The sequence below is a fragment of the Centropristis striata genome, chromosome 1, assembly GCF_030273125.1.
Source record: "Centropristis striata isolate RG_2023a ecotype Rhode Island chromosome 1, C.striata_1.0, whole genome shotgun sequence".
Classification (NCBI taxonomy): domain Eukaryota; kingdom Metazoa; phylum Chordata; class Actinopteri; order Perciformes; family Serranidae; genus Centropristis; species Centropristis striata.
The window spans coordinates 21423746-21443552 of NC_081517.1; the positions used below are offsets into that span (position 1 = coordinate 21423746).

At 41.5% G+C, this 19807-nt stretch overlaps 1 protein-coding gene across 1 annotated transcript in view; it reads left to right on the forward strand.

The window, feature by feature from the left end:
- Positions 1-19380, forward strand: part of LOC131972743 (dual specificity testis-specific protein kinase 1-like) — a 34563-nt gene extending 15183 nt beyond the window's left edge. The window contains exons 3-10 of the mRNA XM_059334441.1: positions 5306-5354; positions 6305-6451; positions 8192-8274; positions 10206-10296; positions 12959-13042; positions 13326-13412; positions 13526-13619; positions 17214-19380. Of these exons, the coding sequence (XP_059190424.1) occupies positions 5306-5354; positions 6305-6451; positions 8192-8274; positions 10206-10296; positions 12959-13042; positions 13326-13412; positions 13526-13619; positions 17214-18412 (1834 nt within the window). The 3' untranslated portion in view covers positions 18413-19380. The remainder of the gene's footprint in view (positions 1-5305; positions 5355-6304; positions 6452-8191; positions 8275-10205; positions 10297-12958; positions 13043-13325; positions 13413-13525; positions 13620-17213) is intronic.
- The last annotated feature ends 427 nt before the right edge of the window (positions 19381-19807 follow it).

The window sequence follows — 19807 nt, forward strand, 5'->3', positions numbered from 1 at the left end:
AAGGAGGCTTTTATTAAAAAAAGAAAATCAAAGCAGCTCTGACGGCACTTTTTAGAGTGTTTTACACAGCACATTGTAGCCAGTTACCCGGATGTCAGCCATATTGGAAGTACTCGGATGTAAACAAACAATGAACAGCACACTGAATGTTCATTTTAAGCAGGATTTAAAATGTCTAAACTACTAAAAAGCCCAGAAGAATGCGTAAACAGCTCAACTTTACAGAGAATGACTAGGACAGCGGGAGAAACAACCATATTTACCTACAGTACTAACTCGTGTGGCCAAACTTCAAAATACAGGTGTTGTGTGGAAATCTGTTACCCGTCAAATGATGTTTCCTGAATGGTGTTCTCCGTAGCATCACCTCCCCGGTTGGAGTTAGGATTTAAGTTTAAGGTTAGGCCTTGTAGAGATAACTGTTTGGGGTTAAGGTAAACTTGGGCTCATGTTAACAACTTAAAGGAGGACTGGTTGGGGTCAGGGGTCAGGTTGGTGCAGGTTAAGGTAAGGGGGACACATATCGACGGGGGAACAGACTTTGACATAACACCGGTAAGACACACGAAAGAGGCCGGCTTTTATTTACTAAAAATTGTTTTTACACCCGGTTACTAAATGAGGCCGGTCATTAATAGGGGCCCGGCTTTAAATTGAAGAAATACGGTAAGTAACTGAGCCTGGACAGTGAAGCCAAGGTGGAAGTGCCTTAAACCTGCATTCTTTCTAATGGCCAGCAGGGGATGACACCACTGGTTGCAAAACGGAATTCATTTCAATAGGAACATGACCCCACTTCTGACTTGGATTTATTACCTTAGTAAACATTCTCAAAGAGTTTTAAGTCTTTAAGTTTTTAAGTCTTCTTCAATACAGCAAGATGTTCATTTCGTAAATCTTGGTCTAATTTACAGTGAAATAGCCAATAAAGCAGGGAATACTTCAGGATGATGGGACCTCGTGATGACAGGTCACTACCACAGTTTACTGTGTATTTTTGTTGAAAAACTTTCACAGTAGATGGAGTTATTTATCTTTAATTTGTGTATTACCTACAGTAGATGGAGGTACTTATCAATAGTCTGTGTATTACCTACAGTATATGGAGGTATTTATCAATAGTCTGTGTATTACCTACAGTATATGGAGGTATTTATCTATAGTCTGTGTATTACCTACAGTAGATGGAGGTATTTATCTATAGTCAGTGTATTACCTACAGTAGATGGAGGTATTTATCTATAGTCAGCATATTATGTACAGTAGATGGAGGTATTTATCTATAGTCTGTGTATTACCTACAGTAGATGGAGGTATTTATCTATAGTCTGTGTATTACCTACAGTAGATGGAGGTATTTACGTCCAGGTTCTCAATTTAACATAGTTTTATTACAATGCGTCAAGAAATGTGCATTATACAGAGATCTCCGGGTCCAAAACTCTACATGTCCCTGATACACACAGACGGGTTTCAGTTCGTGAAGTCTGAACCTCGCCTCTTTCCCTCAGACCCAATATTTATCCTAACAATTGTTTACTAAACATGAAGGTAGATTTCTTCCAGGAAGTTCCGCCTTCTTGATCCGTTGATTCGTCAGTTTTAATCAATACAGGGAAACATCATGACACCGGGCCACAATCTTCTGATGGCCGGCACATCAAGTCCTGACCTGGCCTCTTCTCCAGAACATTCAACAAAACCTCCTGCCTTGTTATGTCTTACAGATATAATTTGGAGCCACTTATTTTTTCAATGTCTAAATGTATTCTAAAGTCTAAAAAATATGAAACACAATATATTCTTTGTGATTATAGAATCTTAATCAGTTTAAGCAAATTAAATATATGTAATCAAAGTAATCACAGTTTCTAAACCAACATTAACACACAAACATAATCATTGTATCAAAATCATATTGCCTGATTAATATATAAATGCATAGAGAGGGAGATAGTACCAAGGCTGACCTTTGATAGTGACCTGCGTCACGCACAGAGACAGACAACAGAGACAGACAACAGGGAGTCACAAAAAGAAGCAGAATAATCAAGCAATCAAATCATTTAACAAAATAGGGAATAATCAATTTATTCTAACAATCCCTCTTTTGACCTCTCATCCAAGAGGTCAACTAAAACATGTCTTCGTCTTCCGCATTGTCACAATTATGAACAGTAGCAATATCAGTGAGCAGCAAAGCATGCATTTCAGAGTGGATTAATGTAATTTGATATGGGGAAGGGGATTTACCTTTGATGACCCTGGAGATGAGGCAGATACAGACAGAACAGATACAAAAGACACACACACAACACACAACACCACTATGGTTGTGTCGTCAATATGTCAATTCCTATATATAATATAGTAATAATATAATAATATTACCACCATACGGTACTCTGTGTCCTGGTGTGGGTGGTCCACTCTCCCCCCTCAGCTCCAGGTGACACAGAACAGAGAGCACCATAACCAGAGATATCTAGCAGAGCAACACAGCCGTATCCAAAGCAATCTTTCTGTAATATTTATCCCAAAAATGTTTGCAGTATATAATGTCAAGCACAATTGATTATATGAATATAATTTTGTCATGAATGTATGATTCTCACAGCATATACGTTGCTGTTTCAACCTGATATGGACCTGCCCAACGTGGTTCTGTCCACTTCCTTTTGATGACCTTCAGCCACACCCACTCAGAGGGTCTTGCACCCATACCCGAGCTTTTCTCTGTCTGGAGCTGTCATGTCTCCTGGACCTGTGTAGACTGAAGGCTTCCAGTGCAATTAATGTACAGCAAAAGGAAGTGGACGGAATTTATTCTAACAGTATTACCTACAGTAGATGGAGGTATTTATCTATAGACTTTTTCTTGATCGTGTACCTGCCATCATGGTTTCCCAGAAATACCAGGCCATGCCTGGTATGCCATCTGTTGACAAATTAAACCTTGGTGATCATTGGCCTTTTGAGCAAGACAATGATCCCAAGTACACCTCCAAGTCAACCAAAGTGTGGTTGAGAAAAAGATCTTGGAACGTGTTGGAGTGGCCATTTGAAATCCAACAGCCGCTTAGGAAAATTGGTCCAATCATAGGACCACCTACCTCTCTAACTTTTTTTTTATTTTTTAACTCTGCTTGTAACTGCAGTAACCATTTAAGCTCTAGTTTTTATCATTGAACAATGCATCTTTTCCAACTTCAACACAAGGTTGTGTTAAACTAAGTGACAAAGCGTGAACATCAGGGCAAGCTTTCACATACCTGTTATTTATATATGAGGATGGGGAAATTTCTCAAGTCATTAAATAGTTCCGTCCGTTTTAAATCCAGTTTTCATGTTAAGGATAAACAAATATACCCGGCGTAACAAGTGAAATGACAAAAACGGAGGTCCCATCCTTTGGCCTGGGACGTTGCATGATTTAATTTCATTAAAGATGGTTTGAATTATTGTTAAACATCATATCTAATTATGGATGCATGGTGTAGATTCATGTAAAGGAAAGCAAAGAAGAAAATGTTACGGAATACTGCCTAATGCAGTAAGGTTCTCAGGTATTCTGCATTGCTTTTAAAAAACATATTCTCCTGTGTTTTCAAGGTCCATCTGAATGCATCATGCCCCAAAAAAACTGTACAAAGCCATGTATTCTGTAAAGTTGAGATTGAGTGAAGCAGTAATAAAATGCTATACAGAAACAAAATTTTACCAAAAAATAAGTAACTAAGACTTCAAAAGCTTTAAGTAACTAAAACCCGTCAGAACCTGCTCAAATGTTTTCCCAGCAGCACAACTGTGTTGTCAGCTTACTACTTAAGTACAAACACAGCACAGCAACATTAATGTGTATGCTCTTTTTATCTTTAGCGGATAGTCACACTAAGGCCAGACTATATCTCAAATGATAGTCTGGAGACCACCTATTTCTCCGTAGTGGAGGCATGGTTTACGATCCTCCAGAGCCGTTTATTGGGTGCTACGAATGTATATCATAAGCGTCTGTACGTAGCTCTTAGCCAATTGTGTCAATTATACCAGACATATGTAGAGCGACAGAAATTCGACGAGGAAGCATCGAGGAAGAAGACGACTGATGTTTACATGATGGTGCTGAACGATTATTGCTGTTTGTCCAAGATATATATCAAGGAAGAAGGACACTCCACATATGCACACTCTTCAGACATATATTTTTCCAAAAAAACTACGAGATAGGGTTTAACTAGACGACCACAACGACCGGGGTCTTGCTAAACCCCATTAGCTTAGCCACTAACGGGGCTAGTTGGTAGATTAGGCTTTTGCCAAATCCTGTCGGAAGCAAGGCTAAAACATCCTTTTTGGTGGTGATAAAGGAGTGTAAAGCCGAACGTTGTTCTTCTTTTAAAGTAAACTTTGGCTCTAAACTATCTAGAACACTGTCTACAGCTAGATCCAAAGAGAGCTTCCCCTCTGCTGCAGCCATGTTGGATCTGTAAGCAAACTACAAGCTTCCATCTGTCTAATAGTATGTGTCATCGTCTTGGCATCCCTCCTCGTTCTGTGATTGATACCAAAAGCAGGGCTAAGAAAAGTCTTGCAGTTCGAAACTAAATCGAGTGCGCAAGGCAACATGGATATACCCAGGCGAAGTCAATCAGATAGAATGTTAATACATTTTTCACCAGCAGCACCACTGTGTTGTTAGCCAGCAGCTAACTGTACCTGGCAGATAATAAACACTGACATGCATGATTACTAAGTTTACTCCCATTTACGGTGCTGTGCTAGTGCAGTAGCTTAACTCGTTTTCATAACGAGTAAAACAAAAGGATAGAAAAACAAAAAAATAAGTGTGTTTATGATTGACTGAATCCAGGTTTTAAAAACAGCAGCCTGGACAACCACGCCGTAAACTATTCTTTACCACTGACAGTGCAGATGTACCTCCATTTGGTTGAAAGAGTTAAGCACGAGTTACGTCGAAGATGATGCCAAGGCGGCTTCATGTGGCATTGCCAGTGTAAGCTGAGAATCCTGCTTAAACCGTGGGAACTATTAGTCATAAACAAAGTCGACCTGGTACCAATATTGAGCTGACTTGAGTCGAGCTGTACCAGGCATCGGAAATGAGGCAAGGAAGGACAAGGCTCAAACTTGGACATTCCAGTATGCCAATTCCAAGCACTTTAAAGGTCTTGGTTATTTTTTTTTTTTTTTTTGGATCCAAGCACTTTCCAGACCCAAGGCAAACAGGATTCTAGAAAATCGCCTGAAGTATTTTTAAAAGTCATATTTCTTTCCCTCTCCTCAGGTTTCTTGGGGTCTGTGTGCATGAAGGTCAACTCCACGCCCTGACTGAGGTAAAACCTATATCTTCTCATGTTGCCATATTTGTTCAGCTTCTTGAAAAGTCTAAAGTATTCTTGGTGTTGGTCTCTCTCTACTATTCTCTATGGCCTATGGCCTTTGGCTTTTCCCCATTTATTCTCCACCCATTTCCTTGTACATCTGAAAATAAAGGATAAAGCACTAGAAACACCATATGGCAGAAAAAAATGTTGAAGTTACTCAAACACAATCACAAATGCAGCTGCTAGACTTCCAAAGGCTGTATGTGTCTAGGGTTAGACTGAACATAGTGATCCTCTCCACCAGAGGACTGTTCACTTTGAACTTACCCAGTCTTATCTTTTAAAAAAGGCAAATATTTTTCAGTACAAACACAGTGAGGCTCATAATTTTCTAACAACAATACACCTAAGAAAACAAAGATGACATCATTTCATCATAAACCTGCTCTTTATTAAAAGTCATATACAGTAATAGAAAATAAGGACTGTAAAACACATGACAGAGTTTGAGTTAGTTAATCCACACTACCAAAAGACTAATACACAAAATACACTGTGGCTCTGATTAACAAACACACCCAGACCAACAAATCCACAATGTTCAAGATCACTTTTTTCAGAATCAGAATCGGAAAACCTTTATTGTCATTGCACAGGGTAGTACAACGAAAATTCAACCCGTCCAAAACGTATAAAAAACACACAAACAATATAACAGAGGTGAACAGGACAGGAAGACAAAGATGAAGAGAGAAAGAAAGAAATACAGTTAAATAAGACTGAAGGATTCTTACTTATTCCACCAATCACATAGAGGAGGTATCCTTGACAATGTTATGAGCAGTGCTTGTATCTTTGGAATGGCAATAAATGATTAATGCGCAGTGTTTTATTTTGACACACATAACACACATAAATATCTGCGTTAAGATGAATACATGTTGCTGTTCTCTCTGTAGTACATCAATGGAGGAAACCTGGAGCAGCTGTTGGACAGTGACCTGTACCTGTCTTGGTGCGTCAGAATTGGTCTGTCTCTGGATATCGCCAGAGGGCTGCAGTACCTGCACAACAAGGGTATATTCCACAGAGACCTCACCTCCAAGGTACAGCACACAGGAACGAGCGCCCTTCATCAGGGCTGTATGTGCTGCTTTGCTTAGTAGTCTAATTTAAGACTTTGCCTAGAGACAGAACAAGTGATGCTTAAGATCTGTAAAGTCGAGAGAACAGTTACTTGCATCCGTTACTGTTGCTAGGAGATGAGGTGAATGTCTTTGATCCTGTCGCCTGTTAACCCATTTAGGCCTAAAACGCCTGGAAAAAATGCCTGTAAAACTTATGGGCGATTTTAAAATAACCCCTTAAAACCTGAAGTTTTTCTGGGAATTCAGCCTCCGTAGCAGATAGAAATGAAATTCAAAAAGTATTTGAGAGCTTATAGCTGTTATATCTGAGCTCCCTCCGCTATAGTCATCTTCCACCATGATTTCAAAGTTCTGGAAAAAATCCCATGTTGCATTGTGACACTCCCACATGTATTCTGATGCATTTCATTGGACAAGAGACCGAAATGCGGTAATGCTTTCCTGGCTTAAATAGGATAACACAAAGCAGAAAAGTAGCTTTTAAAGTAAATGAATGACAGCTAACCTCATCTGAAAGTTTCTGTAGCCATGGCAGCAAGGAGGGAGCATATCAGTTTCCACTTAACCCTCTGGGTCCACTGTGGACATTTTCAGCCATTTCAGTCATTTTTCACTTTTGTTTTGGCAATAATTTTGGCTGATACTGAAAATGACATGATTTTTGGAAGAAGGATTTTTTTTCTTGATATATTTTGAAATTAAATTTTTTTTTCTAATGGGTCAATAATAACTGTACAAATTTACTACACTTTCAGACCCTTCGGGCTAAAAACGTCCACCTCCGAAAAAAATGCTATAAAAACTTTACAGATTAATATTTTTTTCTACTTTTTTCTGCATAAACCTCTTAAACAACTTCTGCCCTGTTCAAACCTACCAATCATTTAAAGACTTTGAGGATTTTAGCCCTTTAAATGCCAGTTTGATTGCACGGTGTCATTGTTTTTCAAAGAAAAAACAGAAAAAAATTGAGCTATTTTCGATCTAATAAATAATTTTTGGCTGGGGCATTGGTTTTTATCACAGCCTTGGATATGTCAAAGATTAAGAAAAAAATTATTTTGATGCATTTTTAGTTTTTGTGTAGTGTCATATTTAAAATGTAAAAATCTCTTTATGGCCATTTGATGGCAGACATGTCCGTTCTAAATAATGCTATAAAAATATTACTGATATATATTTTATCAACTATTTTGGGTTAATCTTTCAATCAACTTCAGTCCTAATAAAAAATCAAATATTTATTTTCAGTATTTTAACCCTTTAAATGGCAGTTTGATTCCATGATGTCACTGTATGTATGTATGTATGTTAGCAAATAAATAAATAAAAGAGATGATGTGATGACATGAGCAGAAAAATCTCTAAAAATGGTTGAAGTAAAAGCCAAATTAAAAAGATAAGTCTTAAGTTTGCTCTTTAAAATCTGAACAGTCTCTGATGGCCTCAGGTCTTCAGGGCGGCTGTTCCACAAATGTGGACCACAGTGAGAAAACGACGCCTCACCATGGGTTTTAGTTCTTACTTTTGGTTTTATTAAACAGAGGACTCATGTTCCACAATGATTTATTTCATCAGGACCTGGACAAATTAAACCCAAGTTATCTGCATGGCATGACTGGAGGTCAGAAAGAAAGTATTTAATGAATGAATAACAGTTGTTTGTAGATCTCACCTCGTGTTTCTTCTCCTGTCCAGAACTGTCTGGTGCGCTGTGATAATGGCATGTTCACCGCTGTGGTGGGAGACTTTGGCCTGGCAGAGAAGATTCCTGATTACAGGTCAGTGGGGTCCTTATAAGAGAATTGCTGTCTGCAATAAAGTCTGATGTCATTCTTCACTAGAAAACATTGTGTGAGCCAAAAGGAGATGACGCCTTACTCAAACATGCTGTGAATGAGACAACTGAATGATTTGTACAAAAAGCAAACAGATGCGTATCTATTGACAAGCCAATATAGATGTGTTTCAGAATTAGACCCATGTTAGTGTGTCTTTTTTTCTGTATTATATGTTGATGAATTCCTTCTCAATGAGCGTATTCTTTCATGGGTTGGGTATTTGGCTTTTCTTCATTTAGCATTAGTTCCTTAATTTATGAAGTAATTGCTGGCACAGAGGTGGATTGTGCACCAATTTTGCACAAATATGACTTAGTAAGATACTCAGATTGTTAATTCTTTAAAAAAGTATACATTGCACATTGTTTTGCATTGTCAGCCAGTTCTATAACTGAAAACACAGAGATAAATAAATGAAAATGAAAGTTGCAAGCAGCATTGATCGGGCCCTCACAAATGGGGTGAGACTGGAAGATGCAACTGTGTATTTCCATGACCATTGGCTACTGGACACAAGTTGGATGTTTTTCTTTTGTTGGCATAATTATCTCAAGAAATGTACAGTAGTTACAATAGGGCTGTTTCCACTACCGCCCAATACCCAGAATGAGGCGGGTCTCACTCACCAAAACCCCCCTAATTTGAATACGAGCCGTCCGGAGCAGACTTTTGTCGGGACTTTTATCGTCCCTGTGGAAGAGCAGGGTCTTTTTTCTCCCCCGAAAAACAGCCTGGATACTGATTGGATAGATCACTAAGCGGGATGTGACTCTACGCGACACACGCCATTTGTAAAAGCCGGTGAAGCAGTATTTCCAACTTACCAACTTTGTTGCTATATTTAGCGACTTTTCAGACCCCCCTCAAGAAAGCGACTGGAGACAAATCCAGCAACTTTTTCTCGTGTTATTGGAGACTCATTCTTACTCTTTTAGTAAGAATGACTCGAAGTGGCACAGTCCTCCTGCAGCAGTCTCTCCCAGCTGCAGAGCCAGAGGGGATGTTTACCCCTTAGCGTCCAGTCTGCAAATTGCTAATAGGCTAACAGTTAGCTCTGTAGCAGTACAGTGTGTATGTGCTGCTGCTACAGGAGGTGTTCACTTAGTGATCTCGGTTTGTTTACAAAAGGCACCGGACACTGTACACAGTCATTTCAGTCAATTCACGATCACTGTGTTTATGATCAGCGGAGACTCTGTGCATAATTAGCCATGCTGCTTTCTTTATGATCAGCTGCTGACGTTTTGCACAGTTAGCAATGGCGGCCACAGTTGAGTGTTTAATCCATCGCATATGTGACGTCATGGTCAAAACTGTCGCTAAGCGATTACGTGACGGTCGAAAACCATACGTCACCTCCAGAGTCTCTAAATCCCTCTGGGGGCTAACTTGTAATGGAGACTTAGCAGACTTATGAGAGGGTGTGGCCTGAGACTTTCCTGGCCACTTTCCTCCCTAGTGGAAACACGGCTTATATCCAGTATCTCAACACATCTTTTGTGTTTTTAAAGCCTTTAGGTTTGAGAAAGTCCCCTTTAATGTTGTTTGGTATTTATATGGGAAACAAAATAACAACAAAACAAAATAACAACAAAACTAATAAAATAAATAGCTAAATAAACATCAGTAGTATGTGTTAAGTATCATTAAATCACTGACCATTTAAATATAAAATAAACAGCTCTCAGCATTTCTTTATCACCCAAACATCAATCCCTTCATTAGTGCATATCAGACAACAAATATGTCAAAACTAATATTTATACATATGTCTGTGATGGGCTATCCCATGGGATATCCCTATTAGCTCACAGCAAAAAGTGACTGTGAATGAGTGCCTGATCTCAGGGGAAACCCTGCTGTGTTTGCAGTGATGGTGCAGGGAAGCAGCCTCTGGCCATCGTGGGCTCCCCCTACTGGATGGCCCCTGAAGTTCTGAGAGGAGAGCTGTACAATGAGAAGGTAAACCTGCTTCTGGACTACAGTACTGTCTCGCTTCACACAACTTATGTGGGTTTCATTGATCATGAGTGTGTAAAAATGGCTTTTGGAATTATTAATAATTATGGTAACACTTTATATTAGGGAATACACATTCAACATTAATTAGTTGCTGATGAGCATGCAAATAAGTAACATATTGGCTCTTAATTAGTCATTACTAAGTAGTTATTAATGCCTTATTCTGCATGGCCTTATTATACAACCAGTAAGACATTAACTAAGTTTTCCCTCAATAACCTCAGAATTATTGCTTATTGAGGGTTGGTAGATTGTAATGTCAATCATTACTATAAAAAAGTGGGGCACTGGTAAACTAACATTGGCGCAAAGTTATTGAGGGAAAAGACAATAATTATCAAAAAATTACCATATTAATAAAAGTTGAAAGAATTTTGGATTGTTTTTTTTTAAACTGAGGGGCAAATTCACAAAGGAGGGATTACGGCTGCTGATAGCACCATGAATTGCAACCGCTATCTGCCCCGTCATAAGGACCTATTCACTAAAGATATTAGGATGTCTACATGCCCACAAAGTTTTGAAGTACATTTACACAAAAGGCACAACAGCGGGTCTCCATTGTTAATTTAAATATCCAGAGTCAGACCAGTGGGACTCATCGCTTTTTCCTAATTTGTTGTGGTCTTTAGCGATGTCCTGCCTAGCCCGGCGAACCTCTTCACCTGGGGAAAGGTGGAGACCCCGAATTGCTTTCTGTGCTCAGCAAGGGGAAGCCAAAAAGCTCTCGGTGAGGGCCGTTACAACTGGCGCCATAACCAGGTGCTGAAACCAATTTGCGGAAACCATCAGCAAAGGTATCAGCAGCTGCAGCCTAGTGAATACTTAAAAACAAGCTCAGAGAGATGGGAGTGGATCTTTCCTTCATCTCGTGGATCACAGATTACCTGACAGGAAGACCACAGTATGTCAGGTTGGGGAACTTTGTTTCTGGGACATTAATGAGCAGCACAGGGGCTCCACAAGGCATTGTTCTGGCTCCATTCCTGTTCACACTGTACACAGCTTCAAATACAACTCTGAGTCCTGCCACATCCAGAAGTACTCCAACGACACTGCTATTGTGGCGTGTATCCGGAATGGACAGGAATCTGAATATAGGGATCTGATAAAAGCCTTCAGTGACTGGAGTCACAAGAACTATCTCCTACTGAACACGTCAAAGACTAAGGAAATGATCAGAGATTTTCGCAGGCTCAAGCCCCCCCTTCAGCCAGTGAATACCTGTGGGGTGGACATTGAGGTGGTGCCAAGTTCTAAGTATCTAGGTGTATACCTGGATAATAAGTTGGACTGGTCCCTAAACACAGACGCTCTCTACAAAAAGGGGCAGATCGGCCTCTTTTTCTTCTTGAAGCTCAGATCTCTGGACATCTGTAGTGCGATGCTGCAGATGATTTATCAGTCTGTGGTGGTAGTGTGTTGTTTTATGCTGCAGTCTGCTGGGGAGGCAGCATCAGACACAGAGATGCAAGGCGGTTGGACAGACTGGTCTAAAGAGCTGGTTCTGTGGTTGGAGCCAGGTTGGACACACTGGAGGAGGTGGTGGAGAGATGACCTGGCAACATGTTCCAGGCCATCCTGAAATACCCAGATCATCTGCTACACAAAACCTTTATGGACCAAAAAAAGATCCTTCTCTCCTACAGCCATCAGGCTGTCTCATTCTAACAGAGATTCTACCAGACTAACTGAATTTACCCTTGGGGATGAATAAAGTAATTTTGATTTGATTTGATTGATTGTAACACCGCCAGTGCAATAGCTTTTGTGAAGGCACCCAAGACCAGGACACAAGACTGTGGCAGCAGGAATCCTGTCAACAGCCCGAAACTGTCAGCTTTTAGTGGACGTGGAGAAACAGCTAAGATTCCCACAGCACATCATGAGCACCACTTTGAGGGCAGATATACTTCTTGTCTCCGAGGCTACCTAGAACATCCTCATCATTGAACTGACGGTGTCTTGGAAAGACCGCTTGGGAGAGGCTCATGAAAGGAAGAGGACCAAATACGAACATTTGGTAACAGGCTGTCGATAGCAGGGCTGGAAGGCGGAGTGCATGCCCATTGAAGTAGGCTGTAGAGGATTTGTGGGGCAATCACTCCACAGAGCACTCAGTGCACTGGGCATCACAGGAGGAGCAAGGACCAGAGCCATCAATAACATCACCGAGGCAGCTGAGAAAGCCTCAAGATGGCTCTGGATCTGGAGAGAAGGTCCATGGAGACAAGCGAATGCCATCTGAACACACACCGTGGTCTGATCAACCGTGGTGGGGTCGCCTGGAAGAGGGTTTTATGATGTTGACAGACCCGAAACACCCGAGGACACCAGGTCACATCACTGATGATGTGTTCAGGAGCATCACAAGATCTTTTGCAGCTTGTTTTCTAAATGCTGCGCATGTGTTCTCAAATTGATGAAGATGTTTTCTTAATTTGCTCATGTTTTGTGTATTTGCATATGTTTTCTTAAGTTGCAGTGCTGTGAACTTTCAGGGCCACCGTGTATTGGTGTTGGTATCAGTTCTCTACTACCCGTAGGGTGGGTGAAATGTAGTGAGATGTTTGTGTTACAGGCTCTCCTCTCCTCTGCTCAGGTGGATGTGTTTGCATACGGCATCATCCTGTGTGAGATCATTGCTCGGATTGAGGCTGATCCTGACTTCTTACCCAGGACAGAGGTACCCAGCCTTCATGTCTGCTTGTGTATGATGCAAAGGATTGATGTGTGGCACCCTCACAACACAGGAACATATAGCTGCTATATTTAACGGAGGGAAGAATAATGTTTTCCATGTCAATGTTCCAAACTGCTTTTAGAAGAAAACTATTTCAGTAGAGAAACATGGAAACTAGCTGCAGTTGTTCGTGTTGCAGTGATAGGACCTGAACTAAATGTGCCTGTATGTGTCATTTTATAACCCTGTGTGTGTGGTGTGTGTGTGTGTGTGTGTGTGTGTGTAGGACTTTGGTCTGGACGTGGCAGCATTTGAGAGCATGGTTGGTGATTGTCCAGCTGCGTTATTTAGCCTCGCTGTCACCTGCTGTAATGTAAGTGAACACACACTGTCTCATTATTTATAACTCAAATTCAAAGTGTACATCTCTGAGTCTTCAAATGTTCTGATATTTTGTCTGTCTTTATGTCTTTGTGTTGTTTTCAGATGAGTGCAGAGAGGCGTCCCTCATTCTCTGACATTGTCTTCACATTGGAGGACATGGAGCGAGAAGAAGATAGGGAGAAGCCCATTGCACTTGGTAAAAAGATGAAATTGAATTTTTAAAAAGTGTCTTCATTAAATATGAAGCACATTTTCTAAATGTCTCTAATCTGACCTGCCATAGTCTCGTGTGCTGCGCTAACTTCACTTTTCAAGCTTCTGAAAGTATAGTACAGTACACCATTCATAATATAAAATAATTTTGCGATGTGTTGCTGTTGCTCAGCAGAGCCAGTCAACCCTGACCCACCTCTCCGTCCTCATCCGAGACATGGGCGCGCATTCACACACTTACACGCGCACTAATCAGTCCCGCCCCCACATCATCTCTCCGTGTGTGTGTGTGTGTGTGTCCGTCTGCGCGAGGCGAACTAAATACAGATCCAAACACGCTGTTGCATTATGCCGTTCGTTAGCCGCAAGCTAAAATTAGCTAACAATTAAAGTTGTTTTAATCACAGAAAGCTAATCTGTGACGAATTACTTCCTGTCACTAAACATACAGCTTTCAAAATAAGAGCACAGTGTGTTAACAGAATCCACCACAGAATTTACAAGAAAACTGTCAAAATAAGATGCCTTAAATGAAACATAAAAGAACACTTATTCTCCTTTACAATAATTCTTAAGATATGCAATCATTCAGATCAGTGTATATGATGGAATAGTGGCATTAGAATGTGTAAGCCAGCTATTTTTCTTCACTGGCTGGCTACTCCATGTCCGAGTGGAAAGCATGTTGACAGCACACTGGTAGAGCGAGTACCATTAAGGCTGAGTCCTTGCCCGGGTTCGAATCTGGCCTGAGGTCCCTTTGCCGCATGTCCTCCCTTCTGTCTCCCCCTTTCTCGGTCTCTTTCAATAAAAAAGCATGAAAAATGCCCCCCCCCCAAAAAAAAAAGATTCTACAATACGGTATCTCCCAACTGTGAAGAATTTTATGTGAGGTGTTTGCTCTCATTTAGCTCTCAAAGTGCAAGAGATTGATACATTTTACTTATAAAAGTACCAAATTTTCTCCCGGGGGGGATGCCCCCTGACCCAGACCAAATGGTTTGATGTCATACTATACATACTATACAGATATTATACATACTGTACATACATTCTACACATACTGTATATATATCTATGCATACTATAAATACTCTATATACATTCAATGCATACTGTACACACATTCTGTCATTTCCTCCTGATGACCCATCGGTCTCTGCTCGGGTCTCTGACTGCCTCTCTGACATAACCACTTGGATGAAGGCGCATCACCTCCAGCTGAACCTCTCAAAAACTGAACTGCTGGTCCTCCCTGCTAAACCTACAATACACCACAACATCAACATCAAAATTGGCTCCCTTTGTCTTGCCCCCACCAAGGTGGTGAGAAACTTAGGTGTGCTGATTGATGACCAACTCACTTTTTCCAGTCATGTCGCCTCAGTTACCTGGTCATCCAGTGGCGGGCGGTGCATTTCACACTTGGGCCTTCAGTGATGTCCAACTTAGTCAATATTTATGCCAGCATTTATAACACCAGGACTGGAGAGTAGTTAGAAACACACTTAAGCACTACTAGGCATTGCATCACCTCAGTTGTGTACAAAATGGGCTATTATCCGGCGCATTTTAAAAATCAACAATACGGCATTAGCAATTAAAACATATCTGATATGCTACTGTCAAAACTTAAAAATAAAAGGGTCTTTAAAATTATCTTTCCAAAAAGTTTTATTAAATGAGTCCACAAAGAATATGCAAGCTTTAACAACATTGTACAATAAATTGCAAAATCGCAGTTTAATATCAGAAAGACACTAACAAGACGGCCATACTTTGGCGACAGCAACACAATAAACAAGTCTCTTTGTGAAAAAAACGTTTTCATGTCAATACGTGACGTATCACGACTTTCTGTGACCTGTTGCTTTGAGTACAACCACACAGCTGCGCCAATGCGCCAGATTATTTACATACCGTTAACAGTCCCGGGTGAGACTGTGTTGATATGCATAGCACTGCTGTGGCTCAAACTAGTAAGTATCCATATCCAATCACAGGACGCGTAAATGTCACGTTCAACGTGAGGCCAGCTAGAGGGCCTTACTGACACAACTCGTGATCTGATTGGCTATCGCAACTATCTATCAACTGTATTTGCCCGTTCACTTACAGTGCACAGACGCCCGCATTGTTGAAGGCCCAGGCAGATTTCATAAAGCCTGGCAACATAAGATAGCTGAATTCTGATTGGATAAAAGCTCTAACCTAAAAACAACAGCACTGGAAGGAGCATAATATGACATGAGGAGAATATGAATACTTTTAGATATTTAGGGAAAGTAAATGAAAAATTAAATTAACCTTTATCATAATCATGATCAATTTCTGGTTATGTTAGGCCAGCAGAGAAGGCCTTGCTGGCCCTGACGGCCCACCACTGCGGTCATCCCGCTTTGCACTTTACAACATCAGAAAAATCAGACCTTACCTAACTCAACATGCCACTCAACTCTTGACACAAGCTGTTGTCATCTCAAAACTTGACTACTGTAACGCCCTCCTGACAGGCCTGCCAGCCTGCACAACAAAACTGCTTCAGATGATCCAGGACGCGGCGGTGCGCCTGGTCTACAACCAGCCAAAAAGGTCACATGTCACACCGCTGCTCATTGAGCTCCACTGGCTTCCTGTTGCAGCATCAAATTCAGATCTCTATTGCTGCCCACAGAGTTGTCTCTGGTACTGCTCCTACCTGCCTGAACGCCCTGATTCAGACATCCACGCTCTTCCAATGAACGGCACCTGGCTCTGCCCCCCGTTGGTCCAAGGCAATCCAGACTCTTTACATTTCTTGTTCCCCGCTGGTGGAACACACTACCAGTTCCAACCAGAGCAGGGGCGTTCCTCTCTACCTTTAAAAAAACCCAGCTCTTCAGAGAGCATCTTCTTCCTAGCACCACACGATAATTCTACTCCTTAAAGAATTATCACTAGCACTTATTGATGCAATAATAGCTCTTTTTGCACTATACCTTCATTGTTTGCTTTTAGTCTTCCTGTAAGTCGCTTTGGATAAAAGCGTCTGCTAAATGACTAAATGTAAATGTAAATGTACCATACATAATGTATACAATACTATACATACAAAATGATTGGTAATAATCAACTTCTTCATTAATTAGACCCCTTCCCACCTTTCAATTATACCTTCTTACACATTTAGGCCTACCATTGGGGTTTAGTTTCAACTTAACAGCTTTCAGCATCCACTGCATTTTCTGAGGAAATGCATTTTGTAGTTATTATTATTGTTAATATTATTATTATTGTTGTTATGGTTATATTATTAGAGGAAGGGCACTATCTTTGAATAACTCTGCAGCCATAATCTTAATAGCCTGGTGGGGGCAACTGTGTCCCTATCAACCCCTCTTTCTTATTTGCATATTGAACATTAATTTAGGGATATTTGATTGAGGAAACAGTTGAGGGTATTTTGGTTGAACTTCAGCTACACACCACCGAAGGATTCATGGTTTAATTTGTCTGTTACATTCTTTGACTCTCTCTGGCTCATTTTCCACTCCACTTTACTCACTCACTTGTCTTCCTCCTTCCCTCCTTTTCTCAGAACCGGTGGCGGTGGAGGTCAGTCCATACCGCCGCCTCAGTTCTCCTTGCCAACCCGCTGACCGCAGCCAGCAACGGCAAGGCCTGGCAAGGAGCCAGTCAGACATGTTGCCCCCGGCGACCCCGACCCCTCCTCTCCTTGGGACCCCTGCGAGGGTCAACCCATTCTCTCTCAGACAGGATCTGAATGGGGGGCGGTGTAAACTCTTAGACACACCTAGCAAGTCTGTCATCTCCCTGACCTTCACCCTCCCAGCACTCCGAGACCCCTGTTCCTCCCCCCACCTGCTCAGAGGGATAGCAGGAACAAGAACACTGCCAAGGAGATGCCAGTCACTGCCCTGTACTCCAGAGCTCAGCAGGACTGTCACCTCGCCAAAAGACACGGAGGAGAAGGAGGAAGAAGTCATTAAAAGAGGGATTGGGGAGGATGTGAAGAAAGACATTCAAGAGAAGACAGGGCTGTCAGTTGAAAGGTCACAGATGGAGCAGATGGAGATAACAGACAAGAGAGAGTTGTTAGAGGAGGGGGGTGGAGTGGGAGAGGATTCAGGTCTTCCTGTCGTACTGGAGATGGTTTCTCTGGAGCGATTAGAGGAGGAGGAAGAGGAGGGTGATGTGTGTCTAACAGAACCCATGGACTGTACCAAGTCTCCTGAGCCAGCTGAGGGGGTCAACTCAGCTGGAAGACCCCTGCTCACTTCCACTTCTTCTACCTCCTTACAGACCAATGGCTGGCGACTCCCCATCTCCAACCCCCTGCCCTCCTTGCCTGCTCTGCCACGACTGGATAACAACAACAGCTCAGGCCTTGTCATTGGCCAGCAGGTGCAGTGGGGCCGAGGAGGGCGGGCTAACGGTTACAGTGTAACACAGGTCCAGCCCTCTGACCCAAGCGACCCGTCTGAGCAGGATGAGGTCATTTCCTGTCCTGGCTGCTGTCTGGTGGGTCTGAGTTTTCCCTCAGTGTGCCTCCGTGGTTCAGCTGCTGTTCCCGCCCCACGCAGAAGGGCCTCGTTACCACGGCAGCGACCCTACCGAAACCTCAACGGTACCATAACTGGTGGCAGCGCTTCCTTATCAACAACAGGCGCCACGGCAACCAAAGCTCTTTTGTGTCGTAGCACAAACGGACTAGTGATGGGTGGGCCCTCAGTGCCATGTGAGCCAGGCCGCTCTCTGCCAGAGGCCCAGACTTAAAAACACAAATGATTGAACTTGTGACAAACTTAGCAGCACTACATGTTGCTATGGTAAAACTGAGACTCCCGTACCGACCCCAGAATCTGAGATGTGTGGTTATTCTGTGCAGTAGTCGCTAACCAGAGTGCTACCTGGTGGTCCACTGGATTAAATACAACAAGTCACTGTGACAGTGAAGAAGGTGGAGGTGTAATATGACGGGTGGCTAAGACAAAGGAGCACAGCTGAACACGGAGCACTACTGCTGCTGCAGCCCCCTGTTTACTGAAGCACACACACTGCAAAAAAGGTGTCTAAAAACAAGATAAAAACACTAAGTCTGAGGGAAATGATCTTGCTACATGGACAGATAATTTCACTTGACAAGATTTCTTAAATTAAGATTATAAAATCTAGAAATAAGCATGTTTAACACTTAAAATAAGAAATCAACTCTTAAAACAAGATAAATTATCTAACACTTCTAAATTTCTAACATTATCTAACACTTCTAAAGTTTTTGTTCATCGCTGCTTGCAGCTTTAATTTATCTTGTTTTTAGAGTTAAATTCTTATTTTAAGCGTTCAACATGCTTATTTCTAGATTAATAATCTTAATTTAAGAAGTCTTGTCAAGTGAAATTATCTGTCCATGCAGCAAGATCATTTCCCTCAGAGTTAGTGTTTTTATCTTGTTTTTAGACACACCTTTTTTGCAGTGCAGTGGACTCACAGTGAAGTCATCTGTGCTGGCTTAAAGTATACTGCTGTTTATATGTACTGGGTCTTATTTTTGCAGTTGTGGCCATCATTTCTATCAGTAATAATAACATGGTGCTGATGAGGCAAGTCTGATCTGTGATGGATGTTTCCAGTGGACACAGAATAAAGACATGCTTGGACTGCTGATGTTTGTTGCTCAGATTTCATTGATTGTAGTGATGTTACTGTGTTACAAGTTATCAGCAATTACGATAGTTAGTGTAGATATGAATGATGGCCCAAACTACAAAAATAAATAAGAAATAAGAGCAGGATTATTATTAAATAAGTAAGTACAGATTTTGGTAACAGTCGGGTCCGTTTATGGAGGAAGTTTGGGAGAAACAAACCGTTTTATTTTACAAGGCAATGCTGGCAGTGTCCTTCTGCAGGCCCATTCTCACTCCACACTGGTAAACCTTCTAAAAGGAGTGAAAAGAAAGGGAAACTCCACATGTGAAGCACAGAAAACACTGTTTTTTATTGTATTCCATTGATTAGCAGTAGCTACAGTGGGAATATTTCTTAAAGTAATAAAGATGATTTACTTCATACATTTTTGTGTGTGTGTGTGTGTGTGTGTGTGTGTGTGTGTGTGTGTGTGTGTGTGTGTGTGTGTGTGTGTGTGTGTGTGTGTGTGTGTGTGTGTGT